This window comes from Hippopotamus amphibius, chromosome X (assembly GCF_030028045.1).
Source record: "Hippopotamus amphibius kiboko isolate mHipAmp2 chromosome X, mHipAmp2.hap2, whole genome shotgun sequence".
Taxonomy (NCBI): domain Eukaryota; kingdom Metazoa; phylum Chordata; class Mammalia; order Artiodactyla; family Hippopotamidae; genus Hippopotamus; species Hippopotamus amphibius.
This window is the reverse complement of record NC_080203.1, coordinates 71,513,043-71,533,119: the sequence shown is the minus strand read 5'-3', so window position 1 is coordinate 71,533,119 and position 20,077 is coordinate 71,513,043. Positions and strand designations below refer to the sequence as shown.

The 20,077-nt window shown below is 38.5% G+C and overlaps 1 protein-coding gene across 2 annotated transcripts in view; it reads left to right on the top strand.

Moving 5' to 3' along the window:
* Nucleotides 1-20,077, top strand: part of ATP7A (ATPase copper transporting alpha) — a 174,720-nt gene that overhangs the window by 92,435 nt on the left and 62,208 nt on the right. For both annotated transcript variants that reach the window (XM_057717884.1, XM_057717883.1), the window contains exons 3-4: nucleotides 18,210-18,699; nucleotides 19,231-19,956. In XM_057717884.1, coding sequence (XP_057573867.1) covers nucleotides 18,210-18,699; nucleotides 19,231-19,956 — 1,216 coding nt within the window. The remainder of the gene's footprint in view (nucleotides 1-18,209; nucleotides 18,700-19,230; nucleotides 19,957-20,077) is intronic.

The following is a 20,077-nucleotide window of genomic DNA, read 5'->3' as shown; positions in this document are numbered from 1 at the left end:
TAGAGGGTACAATTTGGTATCCCAATCTCCCAATTCATTCCCCCCCAATCCTCCCCGCTTACCCCACTTGGTGTCCATATGTTTGTTCTCTACATCTGTGTCTCTAATCTGCCTTGCTAACCAGTAGATTTGTACCATTTTTCTATATTCTGCATATATGTGTTAATATACAATATTTGTTTTTCTCTTTCTGACTCACTTCACTCTGTATGACAGTCTCTGGGTCCATCCATGTCTCTATAAATGTGCCAGTTTCATTCCTTTTTACAGCTGAGTATATATGTACCACATCTTCTTTATCCATTCATCTGTTGATGGACATTTAGTTTGCATCCATGTCCTGGCTGTTGTAAATAGTGCTGCAGTGAACATTAGAGTGCATGTGTCTTTTTGAATTATGGTGTTCTCTGGGTATATGCCCAGTAGTGGGATTGCTGGGTCATATGGTAGTTCTAATTTTAGTTTTGCAAGGAACCTCCATACTGTTCTCCATAGTGGCTGTATCAATTTACATTCCCGCCAGCAGTGCAAGAGCGTTCCCTTTTCTCTACACCCTCTCCAGCATTTACTGTTTGTCGATTTTCTGATGATGCCCATTGTAACCGGTGTGAGGTGAAACCTCATTGTAGTTTTGATTTGCATTTCTTTAATAATTAGTGACGTAGAGCAGCTTTTCATGTGCCTCTTGGCCATCCGTATGTCTTCTTTGGAGAAATGCCTATTTAGGTCTTCTGCCCATTTTTTGATTGGGTTGTTTGTTTTTTTGATATTGAGCTGCATGAACTATTTATGTATTTTGGAAATTAATCCTTTGTCTGTTGATTCGCTTGCAAGTATTTTCTCCCATTCTGAGCGCTGTGTTTTTGTCTAGCTTATAGTTTCCTTTGCTGTGCAGATGCTTTGAAGTTTCATTAGGTCCCACTTATTTATTTTTGTTTTTATTTCCATTACTCTAGGAGGTGGATCAAAAAAGATCTTGCTGTTACTTACATCAAAGAGTGTTCTTCCTATGTTTTCCTCTAGGAATTTTATAGTGTCTGGCCTTACATTTAGGTCTTTAATCCACTTTGAGTTTATTTGTGTGTATGGTGTTAAAAAGTGTTCTAATTTCATTCTTTTACATGTAGCTGTCCAGTTTTCCCAGCACCACTTATTGAAGGGGCTGCCTTTTCTCCATTGTATATCCTTGGCTCCTTTGTCATAGATTAGTTGACCGTAGTTTATCTCTGGGCTTTCTGTCCTGTTCCATTGATCTATATTTCTGTTTTTGTGCCAGTACCATACTGTCTTGATCACAGTAGCCTTGTAGTATAGCCTGAAGCCAGGAAGCCTGATTCCACCAACTCCATCTTTCCTTCTCAAGATTGCTTTGGCTATTTGGGGTCTTTTGTGTTTCCATACAGATCGTAAAATTTCTTGTTCTATTTCTGTGAAAAATGCCATTGCTAATTAGATTGGGATTGCATTGAATCTGTAAATTGCTTTGGGTAGTATAGTCATTTTCACCATGTTGATTCTTCCAATCCAAGAACATGGTATGTCCCTCCATCTGTTTGTGTCTTCTTTGATTGCTTTCATTAGTGTCTTATAGTTTTCTGAGTACATGTCTTTTGCCTCCTTGGTTAAGTTTATTCCTAGGGATTTTATTCTTTTTGTTGCAGTGGTGAATGGGATTGTTTCCTTAATTTCTCTTTCTGATTTTTCATTGTTAGTGTATAGAAATGCAAGGGATTTCTGTGTGTTAATTTTGTATCCTGCAATTTTACCGAATTCATTGATTAGCTCGTGTAGTTTTCTGGTGGCATCCTTAGGATTTTCTACATATAGTGTCATGTCATCTGCAAACAGTGACAGTTTTACTCCTTCTTTTTCTAGTTTGGATTCCTTCCATTGCTTTTGCTTCTCTGATTACTGTGGCAAGGACTTCCAAAGCTATGTTGAATAGTAGTGGCAAGAGTGGACATCCTTGTCTTGTTCCTGATCTTAGAGGGAATGCTTGCAGTTTTTCACCATTGAGAATGATGTTTGCTGTGGGTTTGTCACATATGGCCTTTATTATGTTGAGGTAGGTTCCCTCTATGCCCACCTTCTGGAGAGTTTTTATCATAAATGGGTGTTGAATTTTGTCAAAAGCTTTTTCTGCATCTATTGAGATGATCATTTGGTTTTTATCCTTCACTTCATTAATACGGTGTATCACATTGATTGATTTGTGTATATTGAAGAATCCTTGCATTCCAGGGATAAACCCCACTTGATCATGGTGGATGATCCTTTTAATGTATTGTTGGATTCTGTTGGCTAGTATTTTGTTGAGGAATTTTTGCATCTAAATTCATCAGTGATATTGGTCTGTAGTTTTCTTTTTTTGTAGTATCTTTGGTTTTGGTATCAGGGTGATGGTGGCCTCATAAAATGAGTTTGGGAGTGTTCCTTCCTCTGCAATGTTTTGGAAGAGTTTGAAAAGCATGGGTGTTAGCTCTTCTCTAAATGTTTGATGAAATTCCCCTGTGAATTCATCTGGTCCTGGACTTTTGTTTGTTGGGAGATTTTTCATCACAGTTTCAATTTCATTACTTGTGATTGGTCTGTTCATATTTTCTATGTCTTCCTGATTCAGTCTTGGAAGGTTATACCTTTCTAAGAATCTGTCCATTTCATCCAGGTTGTCCATTTTATTGGCATATAGTTGCTTGTAGTAGTCTCTTATGGTGCTTTTTATTTCTGCGGTGTCCGTTATAACTTCTCCTGTTTCATTTCTAATTTTATTGATTTGAGTCCTCTCCCTCTTTTTCTTGATGAGTCTTGCTAGAGTTTCATTAATTTTATTTATCTTCTCAAAGAACCAGCTTTTAGTTTTATTGATTTTTTCTATTTTCTTTGTCTCTATTTCTGTTCTGATCTTTATGATTTCTCTCTGTCTACTAACTTGGGGTTTTGTTTGCTCTTCTTTCTCTAGTTTCTTTAGGTGTAAGATTAGATTGTTTATTTGGGATTTTTCTTGTTTCTTGAGGTAGGATTGTATCACTATAAACTTCCCTCTTAGAACTGCCTTTGCTGCATCCCATAGGTTTTGGATCGTTGAGTGTTCATTGTCATTTGTTTCTAGGTATTATTTGATTTCCTTTTTGATTTCTTCAGTGATCTCTTGGTTATTTAGTAGCATATTGTTTAGCCTCCATGTGTTTGTGTTTTTTACAGTTTTTTTCCTGGAACTGATTTCTAATCTCATAGCATTGTGGTCAGAAAAGATGCTTGATTCGATTTTAATTTTCTTGAATTTACGAAGGCTTGATTTATGACCCAAAATGTGATCTATCCTGGAGAATGTTCCATGTGCACTTGAGCAGAATGTGTAATCTGTTGTTTTTGGATGTAATGTCCTATAGATATCTATTAAATCAAGCTGATTTATTGTGTCATTATAGCTTGTGTTTCCTTATTAATTTTCTGTGTGGATGATCTGTCCATTGGTGTAAGTGGGGTGTTAAAGTCCCCCACTATTATTGTGTTACTGTCGATTTCTTCTTTCATAGTTGTTAGCATTTGCCTTATGTATTGAGGTGCTCCTATATTGGGTGCATATATATTTATAATTGTTATGTCTTCTCCTTGGATTGATACCTCGATCTTTATGTAGTGTCCTTTCTTGTCTCTTGTAACATTTTTTATTTTGAGGTCTGTCTTATCTGATATGAGTATTGCTACTGCAGCTTTCTTTTGATTTCCATTTGCATGGAATATCTTTTTCCATTCCCTCACTTTGTCTGTATGTATCCCTCTTCTGAAGTGAGTCTCTTGGAGACATCATATATATGGGTCTTGTTTTTGTATCCATTCAGCCAGTCTGTGTCTTTTGTTTGGTGCATTTAGTCCATTTACATTCAAGGTAACTGTTGATATGTATGTTCCTATTACCATTTTCTTAATTGCTTTGTTTTTGTTTTTGTAGGTCCTTTTCTTCTCTGATGTTTCCCACTTAGAGAAGTTCCTTTAGCCTTTGTTGTGGGGCTGGTTTGATGGTGCTGAATTCTCTTAGCTGTTGCTTGTCTGTAAAGCTTTTGATTTCTCTGTTGAATCTGAATGAGATCCTTGCTGGGTAGAGTATTCTTGGTTGTAGGTTCTTCCTTTTCATCCCTTTAAATATATCGTGCCACTCCCTTCTGGCTTGCAGAGTTTCTGCTGAGAAATCTGTTGTTACCCTTATGGGAGTTCCCTTGTATGTTATTTGTCGTTTTTCCCTTGTTGCTTTTAATAACTTTTCTCTCTCTTTAATTGTTGTCATTTTGACTACTATATGTCTTGGCATGTTTCTCCTTGGGTTTAGCCTCTCTGGGACTCTCTGTGCTTCCTGGACTTGGGAAGCTATTTCCTTTCCCATATTAGGGAAGTTTTCAACTATAATCTCTTCCAATATTTTCTTGGGTCCTTTCTTTCTCTCTTCTCCTTTTGGGTCCCCTATAATGTGAATGTTGGTGTGTTTAATGTTGTCCCCGAGGTCTCTTAGGCTGTCTTCCATTCTTTTCATTCTTTTTTCTTTATTCTTTTCTGCCTCAGTGATTATCACCATTCTGTCTTCCAGGTCACTTATTTGCCCTTCTGCCTCAGTTAATCTGCTCTTAGTTCCTTCTAGTGTATTTTTCATTTCAGTTATTGTGTTGCATGTCTGTGTTTGTTTGCTCTTTAATTCTTCTAGGTCTTTGGTAAACTTTTCGATCTTTGCATCCAGTCTTTTTTCAAAGTCCTGGATCATCTTCACCATCATTATTCTGAATTCTTTTTCTGGATGGGTGCCTATCTCCTCTTCATTTAATTGTTTTTCTGGGGTATTATCCTGTCCCTTCATCTGGTACAAAGTCCTCTGCTTTTTCATTTTCTCTATCTTTCTGTGGCTGTGGTTTTCAGTCCCACAAGACGAAATACTGCTGATACTGCTTGATTCTGCTGTCTGCCCTCTTGTGGAGGAAGCTATCTAGGAGACTTCTTGGTGCTTCCTGATGGGAGGGACTGATGGTGGGTAGGGCTGGGTGGGCAGAGCTCAGGAAAACTGTAATCTCATTTGGTGGGCGGAGCTCAGTAAAACTTTAATCTGCTTGTCTGCCAGGGGTTGGGCTGTATTCCCAACTTGCTGGTTGTTTGGTCTGAGGCTACCTAGCACTGGAGCTTACAGGCTCTTTGATGGGGCTAATGGCAGACTCTGGGAGGGCTCACGCCAATGAGCACTTCCCAGAACCCCTTCTGCCAGTGCCCCTGTCTCCTTGTGAGCCACAGCTGACCCCCACCTCCACAGGCAATCCTCCAACACCAGCGGGTAGGTCTGGTTCAGTCTCCTATAGGGTCACTGCTCCTTCCCCTTGGTCCTGGTGAGCACACTTTTTTTGTGTGCCCTCCAAGAGTGGGCTCTGTTTCCCCCAGCCCTGTGGAGGTCCTGCAGTGAAATCCTGCTGGCTTTCAAAGTGTGATTCTCTGGGGATTCCTCCTCTCATTGCTGGACCCCCAGGTTAGGAAGCCTGATGTGAGGCTCAGAACCCTCACTTTAGTGGGTGGACTTCTGCGGTATAACTGTTCTCCAGCTTGTGAGTCAGCCACCCAACATTTATGGGATTTGATTTTAACGCGATTGTGCCCCTCATAGTGTCTCATTGTGGCTTCTCTTCTGTCTCTGGATGTGGAGTGTTTTTTTTTTTGATGAGTTCCAGTGTTTTTCTGTTGATGATTGTTCAGCAGTTAGTTGTAATTCCGGTGCTCTTGCAAAAGGGAGTGAGCGCATGTCCTCCTCCTCCGCCATCTTGATTCTCTCTGTACCACATGTTTATTTATTCATCTGTTGATGGACATTTAGGTTGCATCTATGTCCTGGCTATTGTAAATAGTTCCGCAGTGAACATTGGAGTGCATGTGTCTTTTTTTTTTTTAAGCTCCTTATTGGAGTATCTTTGCTTTACACTGTTGTGCCAGTTTCTGTGGTACAACAAAGTGAATCAGCTGTATTTATACATATATCCCCATGTCTCTTCCATCACACAACTCCTTCCCACCCTCCCTATCCCACCCCTCTAAGTCATCACCCATCATCGAATTGATCTCCCTGTGTTATGCAGCAGCTTCCCACTATCTATATATTTTGCATTTGGTAGTGTATATATGTCAGTGCTACTCTCTCACTTCATCCCAGCTTCCCCTTTGCACCCCCCCCACCCCGTGTCCTCAGGTCTGTTCTATACAACTGCATCTTTATTCTTGCCTTGTCACTGGGTTCATCAGTACCATTATTTTAGGTTCCATATGTATTAGATAGCATACGGTATTTGTTTTTCTCTTTCTGGCTTACTTTACTCTGTATGACAGACTCTAGGTCCATCCACCTCACTACAAATAACTCAGATTCATTGCTTTTTATGGCTGAATAATATTCCATTGTATGTATGTGCCACATCTGCTTTAGGCATTCATCTGTTGATGGGCATTTAGGTTGCTTCCATGCCCTGGCTATTGTAAATAGTGCTGCAATGAACATTGGGGTGCATGTGTCTTTTTGAGTTATGGTTTTCTCAGGGTCTATGCCGAGTAGTGGGATTGCTGTGTCATATGGTAGTTCTATTTTTAGTTTTTTAAGGTATCTCCATACTGTTCTCCATAGTGGATCTGTCAGTTTACATTCCCTCCAACAATGTGTGAGGTTTCCCTTTTCTGCCCACCCTCTCTGGCTTTTATTGTTTGTAGATTTTGTGATGATGGCCATTCTGACTGGTGTAAGGTGATACCTCATTGTAGTTTTGGTTTGCATTTCACTAAGAATTACTGATGTTGAGCATATTTTCATGTGTTTATTAACCATCTGTTTGTGTTCTTTGGAGAAATGTCTATTTAGGTCTTCTGCCCATTTTTTGATTGGGTTGTTTGTTGTTTTGATATTGAGCTGCATGAACTTTTTGTATATTTTGGACATTAATCCTTTGTCAGTTGCTTCATTTGCAAATATTTTCTCCCATTCTGAGGATTGTCTTTTCATATTGTTTAGAGTTTACTTTTGTTTGCAAAAGGTTTTAAGCTTAATTAGGTCCCTTTTGTTTATTTTTGTTTTTGTTCTCATAACTTTAGGAGGTGTGTCAAAAAAGATCTTGCTGAGATTTATGTCAAAGTGTGTTCTGCCTATGTTTTCCTCTGGGAGTTTTATAATGTCTGGCCTTACATTTAAGTCTCTAATCCATTTTGAGTTTATTTGTGTATATGGTGTTAGCAAGTGTTCTAATTTCATTCTTTTACATGTAGCTGTCCAGTTTTCCCAGCATCACTTATTGAAGAGGCTGTCTTTTCTCCATTGTATATTCTTGCCTCCTTTGTCATAGATTAGTTGACCAAAGATGCATAGGATTATATCTGGGCTTTTAATTTGGTTCCATTGATCTATATTTCTGTTTTTGTGTCAGTACTGTACTCGCTTAATTACTATAGCTTTGTAGTATAGGCTGAAGTTAGGGAGACTTATTCCTCTAGCTCTGTTTTTCTTTCTCAAGATTGCTTTGGCTATTCAGGATGTTTTGTGTCTCCATACAAATTGTTCTAGTTCTGTTAAAAATGCCATTGATAATTTGATAGGGATTGCATTGAATCTGTAGATTGCTTTCAGTAGTATAGTCATTTTCACCATATTGATTCTTCCAATCCACAAACATGGTATATCTCTCCATCTGTTTGTGTCATCTTTGATTTCTTTCATCAGTGTCTTATAGTTTTCTGAGTACAGGTTTTTTGCCTCCCAGGGTTTATTTATTCCTAGGAATGTTATTTTTTTTGTTGCAATGAAAAATGGGATTGTTTCCTTAATTTCTCTCTCTGAGCTTTCATTGTTAGTTTATAGGAATGCAAAAGATTTCTGTGTGTTAATATTGCATCCTGTGGCTTTACTAAGTTCATTGATTATTTGTAGTAGTTTTCTGGTGGCATCTTAAGATTTTCTGTGTATAATATTATCTCTTCTGTAAACAGTGACAGTTTTACTTCTTTTCCAATTTGGATTCTTTTTATTTCTTTTTCTTCTCTGATTGCTGTGTCTAGAGCTTCCAAAACTATGTTGAATAAGTGGCAAGAGTGGGAACCCTTCTCCTGTTCCTGATCTTAGAGGAAATTCTTTCAGTTTTTCACCGTTGAGAATAATTTTTGCTTTGGGTTTGTCCTGTGTTATGACCTGTATTATGTTGAGTTAGGTTCCCTCTGTGCCCACTTTCTGGAGAGTTTTTATCGTAAATGGCTGTGGAATATTGTTGAAAGCTTTTTCTGCATCTATTGAAATGCTCATATGGTTTTTATTCTCAATTTGTTAGTTTGGTGTATCACGTTGTTTGATTTGCATATATTGAAGAATCCTTGCATCCCTAGGATAAATCCCACTTGATCATGATGTATGATCTTTTTAATATGTTGCTGGAGTTGGTTTGCTGGTATTTTGTTGAGGATTTTTGCATCTATGTTCATCAGTGATATTGGCCTTTAATTTTCTTTTTGTGATATCTTTGTCTGGTTTTGGTATCAGAGTGATAGTGGCTTTTTAGAATGAGTTTGGGAGTGTTCTTCCCTCTGAAATTTTTTGGTAGAGGTTGAGAAGGATAGATGTTAGCTCTTCTCTAAATGTTTGATAGAATTCACCTGTGAAGCCATCTGGCCCTGGCCTTTTTTTTGTTGGAAAATTTTTAATCACAGTCACAGTTTCAATATCATTACTTGTGATTGGAATATTCATATTTTCTATTTCTTTTTGGTTCAGTCGTGGAAGGTTTTACTTTCCTAAGAATTTGTCCATTTTTTCCAGGTTGTCCATTTTATTGGTATATAGTTGCTTGTAGTAGTCTCTTATGATACTTTGTATTTCTGTGGTGTCAGTTGTAATTTCTCCTCTTTCATTTCTAATTTTATTTATTTGAGTCCTGTGCCTGTTTTTTCTTGATGAGTCTTGCTAAAGGTTTATCAATTTTGTTTATCTTCTTAAATAACCAGCTTTTCGTTTTATTGATCTATGCTATTGTTTTGTTTGTTTTGTTTCAATTTCATTTATTTCTGCTCTGATTTTTATGATTTCTTTCCTTCTCCTAACTTTGGGTGTTGTTTCTTCTTCTTTCTCCAGTTGCTTTAGGTGTAAGGTTAGGTTGTTTATTTGCGATTTTTATTGTTTCTTGAGGTAAGATTGTATTGCTATAAACATCTCTCTTAGACCTGCTTTTGCTGACTCCCATCGGTTTTGGGTTTTCATGTTTTCACTGTGATTTTTTTCTAGGTATTTTTTAATTTCCTCTTTTATTTCTTCGTTACCTATTAGCATATTGTTTAGCCTCCATGTGTTTGTGTTTTTTATAGTTTTTTTTTCTGTAATTGATTTCTAATCTCATAGAATTGTTGTTGGAGAAGATGCTTGATATGATTTCAGTTTTCTTACGTTTACTGAGGCTTGATTTGTGACCCAAGATGGGATCTGTCCTGGAGTATGCTTCATGTGCATTGGGAAGAAACTGTGTTCTTCTACTTTTGGATGGAATGTCCTATAAATATCAGTTAAGTCTGGTCTAATGTGTCTTTTAAAGCTTATGTTTCATTATTAATTTTCTGTCTGGATGATCTATCCATTGGTGTAAGTGGGGTGTTAAAGTCCCCCACTATTATTGTGTTACTGTTGATTTCCCCTTTTATGGTTGTTAGCATTTGCCTTATTCATTGAGGTGCTTGTATGTTTGGTGCATAAATATTTACAATTGGTATATCTTCTTTTTGGATTGATCCCTTGAGCATTATGTAGTGTCCTTCCTTGTCTCTTGTGACAGTCTTTATTTTAAAGTCTATTTTGTTTGATATGAGTATTGCTACTTCAGCTTTCTTTATATTTCCATTTGCCTGGAATATCTTTTTCCATCCCCTCACTTTCAGTCTGTATGTGTCCCTAGGTCTGAAGTGGGTTTGTTGTAGACAGCATATACAAGGGTCTTGTTTTTGTATCCATTCAGCCTGTCTGTGTCTCTTGATTGGAGCATTTAATCCTTTTCCATTTCAGGTAATTATCAATATGTATGTTCCTATTACCATTTTCTTAGGTGTTTTTGGCTTGTTTTTATAGGTCTTTTTCTTCTCATGTTTCTTGCCTAGAGAAGTTCTTTTAGCATTTATTGTAAAGCTCATCTGGTGGTGCTGAATTTTCTTAGCTTTTGCTTGTTTGTGAACCCTATGTATGTATGTATGTATGTGTGTATATATATATATTTGGTTGCACTGGGTGTGAGTTGTGGCATGTGGCATGAGAACTCTTAGTTGTGGTGTGTGGGATCTAGTTTTCTGACTAAGGATCAAACCCGGCCCCCCTGCATTCAGAGCACAGAGCCTTAGCTACTGGACCACCAGGGAAGTCCCTGTAAAGCTTTTCATTTCTCCATCAGAGCTGAATGAGACCCTTGCTGGGTAGAGTGATCTTGGTTGTAGGTATTTCCCTTTTATCACTTTAGATATATCCTGTTGCTCCCTTCTGATTTGCAGAGTTTCTGCTGAAAGATCAGCTGATAACCTTATGGGGATTACCTTGTATGTTATTTGTTGTTTTTCTCTTGCGGCTTTTAATATTTTTTCTTTGTATTTTTTTGTTAATTTGATTAATATGTGTGTATTAATATTAATATGTGTATAATTGATGTGTTTCTACTTGGGTTTATCCTGTATGGGACTCTTTGCACTTCCTGAATTTGATTGACTATTTCCTTTCATGTGTTAGGGAAGTTTTTTCTACTATAATTTCTTCAAATATTTTCTCAGAGCCTTTCTCTCTTTCTCTGCTTCTTTTGAGACCCCTATAATTTGAACATTGGTGCATTTAATGTTGTCCCAGAGGACTCTGAGACTGTCCTCAATTCTTTTCATTCTTTTTTCTTTATTCTGCTCTGGCAGTTTTTTCCACTATTCTATCTTCTAGCTCACTTATCCTTTCTTGTGCCTCAGTTATTCTGCTATTGATTCCTTGTAGTGTATTTTAAATTTCAATTATTGCCTTGTTCATCACTGTTTGTTTGTTCTTTAATTCTTTAGGCCCTTGTTAAACATTTCTTGTCTTTTCTCCATTCTGTTTCCGAGATTCTGGATCCTCTTTACTATCATTATTCTGAATTATTTTTCAGGTCACTTGCCTATTTCCTCTTCATTTATTTGGTCTTGTGTGTTTTTATCTTGCTCCTTCATCTGCAACATATTTCTCTGTCTTCTCATTTTTTCTCACTTACTATGTTTGAGCTCACCTTTCTGCAAGCTGCAGGGTCATAGTTCTTCTTACTTCTGGTGTCTGCCCCCCGTCGGCGAGTTTGGTCCAGTGACTTGAGTGGGCTTCCTGGTAGGAGGGACTGGTTTCTGCCTTCTGGTGGGTGGAGCTGGATCTTTTCCCTCTGATGGGTAGGGCCATGTCAGGTGGTGTGTTTTGGGGTGTTTGTGAGCTTAGTATGACTTTAGGCAGCCTGTCTGCTGATGGGTAGGTTTGTGTTCCTATTTTGATTGTTGTTTAGCATGGGGCATTCAGCACTAGAGCCTGCAAGCAGTTGGGTGGAGCTGAGTCTTGGAATTGAGATGGAGATCTCTGGGAGAGGTCCTGCCATTTAATATTCCCCAGGACTGAGAATTCTTTGGCTTTCCAGTAAGCTGAACTTGGCGCTCCCACCCCAGAGATTCAGGCCAGACCCCCAGCCTGGGATCCAAGACCCTGGAAGCCACATGGCTTGGCAATAATAGGGAAAAAGAAAAAGAAAGGGTGGGAAGAAGACAAATGAAACAGACAAAAAAAAAAAAAACCCAAGAGAAATAGCAAAGAGAAAAACAAGCAAACAGCAACAGCAATTAAGAACAAACAAATAAAGGAAAAGACAGATGAAATCCCAGAAAAATGGTAAAAACAGAATTAAAAAAAAGACAAAAAACAGACATACATATACAAAAAAAGGAACAAAAAGAAAAACAGGGAAAACCAAAAAGAAGAGAATAACCAGAGAAACTAAAGACCCCTAAAATGAAATCAAACAAAAATAAAACTGACAAAAATGAAAAAGAAAAAAGAAACCAAAAGCACAATGCAAACTGTAGGAAAAGCAAACAAAAGAAACTCACAAAAATAAAAAAGAGAAAAAGGTAATTACAAATAGAACAAAAGAAGAAAGATATATACAAAGTAGAGCAAAGGAAAGGAAAACAGCAAAAAAAAAAGAGGAAAAAACAAGAACAACAAAAAAAGGAATGTAGAAATAGGAATATAAAAAGATATATATAAAAAACTTTAAGAAAACTAAATGAAAATGAAAGTAAAAGCAAATAATAAAAAAACAAGAAAACTTAACTAAACCAGTGATAATTGTATTTTCTTTGGGTCTCAGTGTCAGTGTCCTTGCCCCCACCAGGAGTCACAGTTAACCTTTGCCTCTGCAGGAGGCCCTCCAAAATCACTATGTAGGTTTCTGGTCACCCTGTGTGCACTGTGGGGGTAGCAGAGACTCTGACCTTGCCCAGCGCCTGCATGTACTAGTCCCACAGCTTCTAGAACTACAGCAGTTTCATTTGTGGGAACACTCATTTATTCAGGTATTCCATAGGTGCAGGGTTTATGAAGCCAATTGCAGGGCTTTAATCTGACATTTGTGCAGCTGCATGGGAAAACTTTTGTTCCTCTTCCATAGTCACCCTGCCCCTGGGGCTCAACTGTGGTTTTAGCCTCACCTCTGCATGTGGGCCACCCACAGGATTCTGCTCCCAAGGCTGCCCTGGAATCCTTAGGTCTGCCCTGGTGAGGACAGTATATGGAGCTGACATGACTGCCTTCGTCACGGAAACCCTGATAGTGTCATGTGACAAGAAAGCCAGAGGCCACAGGTGTGATAGATCCAGCCCTAGTGCCTAGTGGCCAGTGCCAGAAGGTCAGCCCTGTTGAGGGCTTTTGTTAGCACTTGGTGGCAGGTGTGAAAAGGTCAGCCCTGGAGGGGCCTTTTCTTAGCACCTGGCGGGGCAGGGGCCTGGTGCCTGGAAAGAGATGCTTCAATGGCAACTCCAGCCCTGTGCATCACTCAAAAGTGATGCCTTGCTTCTGTGGCATTCTGGGTTTCCTTCACAAGCATTCCTCGTTTCAAATTTCCTTCCTCCTGTCCCCTCTTTTCATAGCCAACAGCAGTCCTCCCCCCAGGTTTGCTCTCCAGTCATCATGTTCCAGCTGTCATCCCCCCTCCACCTCTGTGCACTGGCAGACACACGGCCCAGTCTGGGGCATGTAGAACTGTGGCACAGACCATCTGTGTAGGTATCACTGTGTCCTGTCTGCCACACAGACCAGCCGTTTCACCCTCCTCCAACGGCTTCAGATGCTCTCCTTCTGTCCCAACTGATTTCCCTGTTGGTAAGGGGGCTTCCCCAGATGCGGGAGCCTGTCCTGTGCTTCAGCTCCTGGCTAGGGGTGCAGATCCTGTCCTGCTTCCTTTCCTTTTCTATTTCCCTTCTTTCTTTTGTCCTACCCGGTTATGTGGGGATCTTTCTGGTGTCCAAGGTCTCCTGCTAGTGTTCAGCCGGTGTTCTGTGAGAATTGTTCCATCTATAGATGTTTTTTTTTTTTTTAATATTTATTTTCGGCTGCGTTGGGTCTTTGTTGCTGTGCATGGGCTTTCTCTAGTTCTTGTGAGCAGGGGCTACTCTTTATATCAGTGCACAGGCTTCTCACTGTGGTGGCTTCTCTTGTTGTGGAGTGTGGGCTCTAGGCGCGTGGGCTCAGTAGTTGTGGCTTATGGGCTTAGTTGCTCCACAGCATGTGGGATCTTCCCAGACCAGGGATCGAACCCGTGTCCCCTGCATTGGCAGGCAGATTCTTAACCACTGCACCATCAGGGAAGTCCCTGTAGATGTATTCTTGACACATTTGTGGAGAGGGATGAACTCCACATCCTCCTATTCCTCTGCCATCTTGGTGAGTCAATTATTTTTTATTTAAACTGGTATGGGAGTAGATATGAAATGTAGGGGAGAAAAACATAGAACTAAAATTTGGTTTACAGACTAGAAATATTTCACGCTTTTCAGGTGTTTTTTTTTTTATGTCACACATTGCTGAAATCACAGGTATAGAATTTTAGTTTTTGAAAGAAATTGAAGATCATCTAACCTCATCATTTATAGATGGAAAGAACATGGATTTTGGAGTTACTTAGACCTACATTTGAATCCTAACTCTCATTTTCTTTCTGGGTTTCTTGGGCAATTTATTCAGTTTTTTAGCCTTCAGATAGGAAATTGGGTCACCTCTTATTATAAGATCGAGAAGGAATACACAAATAAAATGTACTAATGATGACCCAAGAAGTGGTGGTAACACAGTTTTTAGCTTTTATAGAAAGTTAAAACTCAAAAGGACTGTCTAGTCCAGTCTGTCAAGAAACTGAAGCCCCTTATTAGGGTGATTTGTCTAAGGTTCTTGCTTGAGAATAGACAATGCAGCCTTTGTATATTTATGCAGATTATACAGAAATCACAAGCAGATGAAATATACGGTGCTTGAATTTCACGTTTTAGACATTTCAGTTGATGAAGAACTTGGTATACATTGAAATAGTGGGTCTTTACAATCCCTATGGACAGTTAGCCCCCTCTACACCACTGTTAATGCTATTGAGGCCGCAAAGTGCATTTGATTTATTTTCTTCCACTCCTATCTTCATCTAAGTATAGTGAGCAGTCCATCTTTTTTTAACATCTTTAATGGATTATAATTGCTTTACAATGTTGTGTTAGTTTCTGCTGTACAAGAAAGTGAATCAGCTATATATGTATATGTATACATATACATATATATGCACACATATATCCCCTTCCTCTTTTTTTAAAAAAATAAATTTATTTGTTTATTTTATTTATTGTCTGTGTTGGGTCTTCATTGCTGCACACGGGTTTTCTCTAGCTGCGACAAGCGGGGGCTACTCTTCATTGTGGTGCGTGGGCTCCTCATTGGGGTGGCTTCTCTTGTTGTGGAGCACGGGCTCTAGGTGCATGGGCTTCAATAGTTGCAGCACATGGGCTCAATAGTTGTGGCTCATGGGCTTAGTTGTTCCATGGCATGTGGGATCTTTCCGGAGCAGGGCTTGAACCTGTGTCCCCTGCGTTGGCAGGCAGATTCTTAACAACTGCGCTGCCCAGGAAGTCCTATCCCTTTCCTCTTGAGCCTCCCTCCAATCCTCCCCATACCACCCTTCTAGGTTGTCACAAAGCACCAAGCTGATCTCCCTGTGCTATACAGCAGCTTCCCACTAGCTGTCTGTTTTACACATGGTGGTGTATATCTGTCAACGCTACTCTCTCACTTCATCCCAGCTTCCCCTTACCCCCTGTGTACACAAGTCCATTCTCTACATCTGCGTCTCTCTTCCTGCCCTGCCACTAGGTTCATCAGTACCATTTTTCTAGATTCCTTATATATGTGTTAATATATGGTGTTTGTTTTTCACTTTCTGACTTACTTCACTCTGTATGACAGTCTCTAGGTCCATCCATGTCTCTACAAATGACTCAATTTCATTCCTTTTTATGGCTGAGTAATAGTCCATGGTATATATGTACCACATCTTCTTTATCCATTCATCTATCTGTCCTCCATCTTGAGTCCTTAATAGGAGCCAGATTGATAACTTGTAGACTGTCTGATGTTTATTTTCTGAAGAACTATTGATAAAAGAGAAAAATAGCTTCTCTGGAAAACAACAACAACATTGATTCCTAATGAAAGATTCTGAGAAGAAAGACAAGCTGTTGAAACTTTTGAGCACTGTGGGGAATAGGCAAAGGTGGTTTGCGTTGGTGGGGATCATGTGAAACAAGAGTGGCCCAGACCCAGAATCAGATAGACTGTTGCCAGCAATTTCTGGCTCTACAGAGTCTGTGCCTGGTTTTGCTCACTGTTGGATCCCTAGTAGCTAGCATGGTGCATAATAGGTACTCAGTAAATATTTGTTAGATAAATAAGTGCTATTTTAGCTTCCTGCCCAAGGATTTGGCAACCAGAACAGTATTGTGGTAATCACTATGTGAATTTCCTCTTAAAAGAAACAAAGGTGCTGCCTGTTTTTGTTTTTTTTTTGAGACTTCAGGCTTGAAAAATCTCTTTGATATCTAACATTCAGAGGAAAAGTTGAGTGCTGTTATCCCAAAGGGGAACATTTTTGTGCTAGGTGTGGTTGGCCCAGCTTTAAAACACACAAATAGAAGGAACTGAACTTTTAATCTTTTAATTTTTTTGTTTTTAATTTTTTTAAGAAGTTGCATTGAGATATAACTGACATACAATAAACTGCATATATTTAAAGTGTACAATTTGATATTTTTTCTTCTTAGTAATGTATATATGGCAATCCTAATCTCCTAATTCATCCCACCCCCAAAAAATACCAAAAAATTGACTTCTTTTTGGTGTACAGTTCTATGAGTTTTGTTTGTTTTTAGGTTTAATGAATTTTAACACATGTATAGATTCATTTAAGCATGCCCACAGCCAGGATGTCACCCACGTCACTCCAAAATGATTCTTCTCTAAATGCAAATATAACTTTGTCATTCCCCTGCTTATCTTTTCCATGGCTCTCTATTACCTATATAATAAATTACAGACCATTATTGGCATACAAGAGGCCCCATGGTAAAGCATTTGCCTAATTCTGCAGCCCATCATCTTTCTCTGCTCTTGTGTTTCCATTTGTCATAAATTCTCTGCTCATGTATCCTTGCTGATTTTTGTTTTTCCTTTAACATTCAGGTATTATCTCCCCTTTTTTGACACATATTCCGAGGGATGAATGGATGTCTGTTTTCTCTATCCTCCTTTCTAGTATCGTTCCCTGTGACTGTGCCATGATCAGCTTTGTATCATGAGAATCTCACTTCCTGGCACATATAATAAGTGCTTGATAAATATTAGTTGCTCAGTGTTTAGTTTTATATGACTTGCTGCTGCAGAGAACTACTTTCCTGTCTATTTACTCATATGATCCTTAAAACAACCCTGGAAGATAATAGGGCTCATTTCCTCATTTTTCAGATTGTAGAACTAATGAGTGTGGTTGACTATTAAGTGGAGAATTGACACCGGAACTCAAATCTTCTGATTCCCAACCCAATTTTGTGTGTGTATGTGTGTTTGTGTGTGTATGTGTGTGTGTGTATGTGTGTGTGTGTGTGTTTGTGTGTGTGTGTGTGTAACTACTTTATAAATCTTTGTAACCTGTTAGCCAAAGAGATGCAGGGTAAGATGTTTCAATAGTAGTTAAATTTTATACAGTTGCTGAGCTTTAAGAATACAATAATTGTTTTTATAATCAAATCAGGCAGAACAATACAGATGTTCTTATTTTGAACAAAAGTAATACTAGACTGTAGTGACTTAGAAGGTTACAGAAATATTTGCTACAGAACCCTATGAATGTTGCCTTTATTCATAAACCAGCATGTTTATACCTTTTCTTGCCAACAGTTATCTTTTATTTATGTATTTATTTTTAAATGTATTTTTAATTTTTAATTTTTTAAGCTCTTTATTGGAAAATAATTGCTTTACACTGTTGTGCCAGTTTTTGCTGTACAACAAAGTGAATCAGCTGTACTTATACATATATCCCCATATCCCCTTCCTCCCCTGACTCCCTCCCACCCTCCCTATCCCAGCCCTCTAAGTCATCACCCATCATCGAGTTGATCTCCCTGTGTTATGCAGCCGCTTCCCACTAGCTATCTGTTTTACATTCAACAAAATTATCTTAATTGAACATTTTAAAAGTTTAAACTTCATATCAAATTTGTTTTCTGTAGCTGATCCTGTTTCCTATATTACCTTTTGAATTGGCAGAGTGTGGAGTGTTAGAATAATTTGTGAAAGGAGATGGAAGAAAGTGTAGTTTGTTCTCCGTTATGAAATTCTAGGGTGCATTTGTCTATGCACGTGTCAAATGCCTGATCGGTACCTGAGTCACGTACACCTACACAGAGCTTTACCATTCCTGTAGATACACAAGACATTTTTTTGTGTTTCTTTCTAAAGAGAATGGTAAAGATGAGAACTAATAGGGAAACTCCATTTGATTGAATTATTTGTTTCATTCTTGATGGTGGTGAGATGATTGCAATTTTTAAGTTCCATGTCATGTAATTTAATTAAACTGACTTCTGAAATTTCCTTCCAAAAGGTTTCACTGGAAGAAAAAAGTGCAACTATTATTTATGAGTCTAAACTACAGACTCCGAAGACCCTACAGGAAGCTATTGATGACATGGGCTTTGATGCTATTCTTCACAATCCTAAGCCTCTCCCTGTTTTAACTGAGACCGTGTTTCTGACTGTTACTGATTCACTGGCTCCACCATGGGACCATATCCGAAGCACATTGCTCAAGACCAAGGGTGTGACAGACATTAAAATTTCTCCTCAGCAGAGAACTGCAGTGGTGATAATAATTCCTTCTATAGTGAATGCCAATCAGATAGTAGAGCTGGTTCCACATCTCAGTTTAGATACTGGAACTCTGGAGAAAAAGTCAGGAACTTGTGAAGATTACAGTATGGCTCAAGCAGGTGAAGTCATGCTGAAGATGAAGGTAGAAGGGATGACCTGCCATTCTTGTGCTAACACCATAGAAGGAAAAATTGGGAAACTGCAAGGTGTTCAGCGAATTAAAGGTAGTATGTCTGATGTTATTTGTTTGATTGCTTTGTAAGGCTTAGTTTTCTGTTTTAGCCTTTTAACTTTCTCATTTTTCTTAAGCATGGGTTTTGAATCCGTAGGACTAGAATGTTACTGCTTCATTGAAGTCTGAGGTACAGCTTATTCCCAGGATTAATGTCAGGAAAGTTAATGATTATAATTAAAAGCTACATGAATCTTGAACTAGCATAAAAGGCAGCCAGGGTGGAGATTCATGGAGTTCAGGGTTCTTAACACAACATGCCTAGGATCCTCCTGACCTTTAGTATGTTTCTATTCAGGCATGCAGAAACTTGGAAACCACAGATATAGTGGTCACATCTGTTACTTTTTTCCTAGTTCATGTCAATAACATTTTCTGAAAAGACCAGAGTTATTTTAAGAAAGGATAATGACAACAATGAGAGAGAAACAATTCTGTGTGGTATTGATTTGGTCTACAGAATGTGTTCTGAAGTGGCCCAGGAATAACTGAATTAAATAATTATTTTTCTTTTATTAACTAGTTTCCCTGGACAATAAAGAAGCTTCTATTGTTTATCAACCTCATCTTATCACAGCAGAGGAAATAAAAAAGCAGATTGAAGCTGTGGGCTTTCCAGCATTCATCAGAAAACAGCCCAAGTACCTCAAATTGGGAGCTATTGATATAGAACGTCTAAAGAACACACCAGTCAAATCCTCAGAAGGATCACAGCAAAGGAGTCCATCATATACCAATAATTCAACAGTCGTTTTCATCATAGATGGCATGCATTGTAAATCATGTGTGTCAAATATTGAAAGTGCTTTATCTACACTCCAATATGTAAGCAGTGTAGTAGTTTCTTTAGAGAATAGATCTGCCGTAGTAAAGTACAATGCAAGTTTAGTCACTCCAGAAACTCTGAGAAAAGCAATAGAGACCATGTCACCAGGGCAATATAAAGTTAGCAGTACAAGTGAAATTGAGAGTACCTCAAACTCTCCCTCCAGCTCATCTCTTCAAAAGAGTCCTTTGAACATAGTTAGCCAGCCTCTGACTCAAGAAACAGTGATAAACATTGATGGCATGACCTGTAATTCTTGTGTGCAGTCTATTGAGGGTGTCATATCAAAAAAGGCAGGTGTAAAATCCATACGAGTATCACTTGCAAATAGCAAAGGGACTGTTGAGTATGATCCTTTACTAACCTCTCCAGAAACCTTGAGAGAAGCAATAGAAGACATGGGATTTGATGCTTCTTTGTCAGGTAATATTTTTTTCTTTGATTCCTCTAATGTTCTTTTATTTACACTTTGCTAGTTCTTTTGGCTTTTATCAATGAGAAATGAATAATATGCACTACAATTCCACTTTTTGGAAATAAGACA